At 50.4% G+C, this 3,461-nt stretch overlaps 1 protein-coding gene across 1 annotated transcript; it reads left to right on the top strand.

Moving 5' to 3' along the window:
• The first annotated feature begins 604 nt into the window (after window positions 1-604).
• DEFB136 (defensin beta 136) lies at window positions 605-1,289 on the top strand. The gene is made up of 2 exons (XM_045831377.1): window positions 605-659; window positions 1,114-1,289. Exons 1-2 carry the CDS (start codon window positions 605-607, stop codon window positions 1,287-1,289), a joined length of 231 nt encoding a protein of 76 aa, XP_045687333.1.
• The last annotated feature ends 2,172 nt before the right edge of the window (window positions 1,290-3,461 follow it).

Genomic DNA, 3,461 nt, shown 5'->3' with positions numbered 1-3,461 from the left:
ATCCAGCCCCTTGGTGAATTTTTCTGGGGAAAGAGTTGCTGCAGCTTACGCCTCCAGCTAGGTGACTCAACCTGCCACCCACAGACAAGGCTATTGTTCCTTGGCTTTGTCTGAGCATCTCCCTCACTCTTGGTCAGGCCGGCAGTTGACACCTTGAACCCCTGTGTTTCTTGCAACACAGCAACTTCTTGCTCACATCCTTTCTGGCCATCCATGAAACCCGTGTTTTATAACATCCCCCCTCTGGGCTCCCGCATTCTCAGCGGGACTCAGAAGGAAAAGAGAAGAAAAGGTGACATGTTCCCTGGTGTTTTTCTATCAAGATACGTTGGAAGTTAGAGGGAAAGTGTTTGAGCCTGGGCATGGGCAGCACCGGGTCTCTGCTCCTGTTCTGTCTTGACTGAGTCCCTTGTTCCATGATGTGTAGAAGAGAAAGTAGCATGGAATGGCCCAGGGACTCTTTCCTCTAACCCTGAGTGAGCCTGTCTCCCCTGGGTGCCCTTGCAGGCAGAGTGAGGCCAGCTCCACCCAGGCTCGCCCAGCTCTATAAAGGAGCCTCCCCAGCAGCCACCTCCAGGAAGTTCCAACCCTGCCCTCCTGTGCCATGAGGTTCTGTCTGTCCGGGGTGCTCTTCCTCCTGCTGATCTCATTGCCTCTAGGTAAGATGGGAGGTACAGGTCTGATTATGAAAGTGGGGTTCTCTTGGGGACTGTCATACTTAAAGCCCCCGTGGATATAAGCCCAGCAAGGGGACCCCAGTATCAGATGGACCGTCAGGCTAGGAATGGAATTGGGTTAGTGGTCTTCAACCCTTGCCCTTTTCCTCTGTCGCTCCGTCCTGAAGGTCTTCCAGAGCTTGAGAGAGGGGAGCAGTTCCACTGCGTGCGGGCTGCTGTCCAGCTACCCAAACTGCTCCCTCTCCTCACCCTCCTCTGCTTGGCCTCAGACTTCGTGGCCCTTGCTGGAGTGTAGTAGGAGGTGAGAGAATGGGGTCCAGAGAGTAAATCACAAAAATAATAAAACACCTGCCAGGAAGAGAGGACAGGCCTAGGACTTCTCCCAGCCTCTTGAAGACTGATTTCTCTTTTCTATGTTCTTCTTTTAAACCTTCAGGGGACAGTGTCTTTGGAAATGACGGAGTGGACGTTCCATTTTGTCGTACGCTTGGTGGCAGGTGTTTTCTGGGCTGTAGAGCTGGATGGAAATGGGTTTCCTTCTGTTACAGCTTACTTTCTTGTTGCACAGAGTTGAAGAAACACAAACCGCCCCAGGTCAAAGAGCACTACTGACCTTCACCTCCTGGGTCCAATTAAAAGATATGTGAATGGCTCAAATGACAAAATCTTCCATCTTCGTGTAAGCATCACTAGTGGACCATGGTAGCAAATGGTGGACAGACCCTGTCCGGTTTACTGGCAAAATTTCAGAAGTCTTTTGTAAAGGGGTACTGCAGTGAAAGTTATCTTCTGTTTTATTTGGGGGCTTTTTTTGTTTTGTTTTGTTTTTTTGCCCTCCTATCTCCATCACTAATTCTTATTTCAAGTTCAAATTCAATTGATTAATACATGACTACTGGTCCAAGGATGTAATGTTAGCTGAACTTAATAGCAATGGTTTACCATGTGGCAGTCACAATTATAAGTGGTTTAAATATATTAAATCACCTCATTTGCACTGCAAAGTCTATTCTTTCTCCCATTTTGCAGTTAAAGAAACTTTTCATGGTCACACAAGAAGCAAGAGTTACTTAGCACTGGGTTTGAACCCAGATTTTATATATATATATATACATAATTAAATTATATATATATATAATTTAATTATTTTTAGACAGGGGAAGGGAGAGAAAAATCAATGTGTGGTTGCCTCTCACACACCCCCCACTGGGGACCTGGCTGCAACCCAGGCATGTGCCCTGACTGGGAATTGAACTGGTGACCCTTTGGGTCTCAGGTCTGTGCTCAGTCCACTGAGCCACACCAGCCAGGGCTGAACCCAGATAGTCTTGATCCACTGTCTTCACTGTTGAGCAAGACCACCTCTCAGTTGCTAAGTATAGGAAACAAACTGGAAGTGTAGCTGGTGGTGTGTAGTGACTGTAGATTGCCGTCCAATGAGGAGTCGAGAATCCAACAGATCCATGAAACACCAAGTCCCTCAAAACTCTTCCTATGGCTTACTGTTACCATGATCCTGGTGGCTAAGTTGCATTTGTGACTCTACTCAGGGGCTCTGATGATCCAAGCCCAGTGCTACCCGAAGAGTCCACACACCAAACATTGCTCTTGTCACCACTGCAGAGTCACAACGGACCACACAGACCCTCCCTCTTCTCGTCTCTGCGGCACTGCTCCAACAGCACTTCCTCGCCACCTCCCAGGTGCCCCCACCAGAGGCAGAGGTCGAAGGTCTTTGTCAAGACCCTTGTCGTTATCTCCTCTGAAACAAAAGACCAGCAGGTAGGGGATGGGGAGGGGGCAGGTTCCCTTCTCCAAGGATGTGCCTGAAGGAAACCTGTCTGAAGGACCAGTGCTGGGATGCTAAGCAGGGCTTCCTTCTCAGGGATGACCTGCCTGCTCAGGCCCCTCCACACCTGTAATCCTCCGGAAGAAAACCAGGGTTGTTCACGAGTCCACAGCGCAAGCCTCCTAGGGCATCAATTTGGGATTATGTCAAGAGAGGTTCTGTGAGGTCAGGTACCTGTATCTGATCATTTAGATCTACCCCCTAACCTAACTAAAAGGAGAAGGGGTACAAAAGCTTACAAAAGCAATATCAGTGCAGTGAAATTAAATAAAAACAGAAAATAAGCAGAGAAAACTAGGGGAAGGGAAAGAGCAAATGCTCTCTCACCAGAGAGAGAGGGGGGAAGGTGAGGGCCACTCTCGCAAGAAGCCGTACCCCTGTGTGTCCTTCTCAGCTCCAGTCCGAGTTCTCCCTCTGGCCACCAGTCTGGGGGCGACGGACTGGGGCCTGAGAGGAGCGATCGGGTAGAGCAGTCAGAACTCCGCACAACAGAACCAGGCCCTACCGTCTCCACTGCAGTTGTTATTATGTCACCATCACAGGGGTTGTGCCAGACCCTGAGAAAGAACATTCTATTAACAAGATAGCCACTCCCTCCTCTTGGGCGCTCAGAGTTCCAGCACAACAGAAGAAAGCTCTCGCGTCTCCCCAGACCAGCCTTTGGCAGGGATCATGTGTCCCCAACCTCCATGATGATGACCTACGGTGCTGGGCACACACCCAGACATCCCGGCAGACAGGACTGAGTGCTGTGTGGCTGGGGGACCACAGGCAGACATTGGGGCTCAGGCTGACCTGTTGGAAGGTACAGTCCGCTGCAGCAGTTCAGAGGCTGGGTGCCCTGCGTTCTCCCCCTCCCATGTGACCACAGAGAGGCAGCAAAGCCCACCTGTCAGATCCGGACACGGTACCCTACCCACGACAGCCTCTGCCGC

This window comes from Phyllostomus hastatus, unplaced genomic scaffold, assembly GCF_019186645.2.
Source record: "Phyllostomus hastatus isolate PE091 unplaced genomic scaffold, TTU_PhHast_1.1 phas_contig_159, whole genome shotgun sequence".
NCBI classification, from domain to species: Eukaryota; Metazoa; Chordata; class Mammalia; order Chiroptera; family Phyllostomidae; genus Phyllostomus; species Phyllostomus hastatus.
The sequence above is the reverse complement of the archived record's forward strand: the minus strand, read 5'-3'. Positions and strand labels throughout refer to the sequence as shown.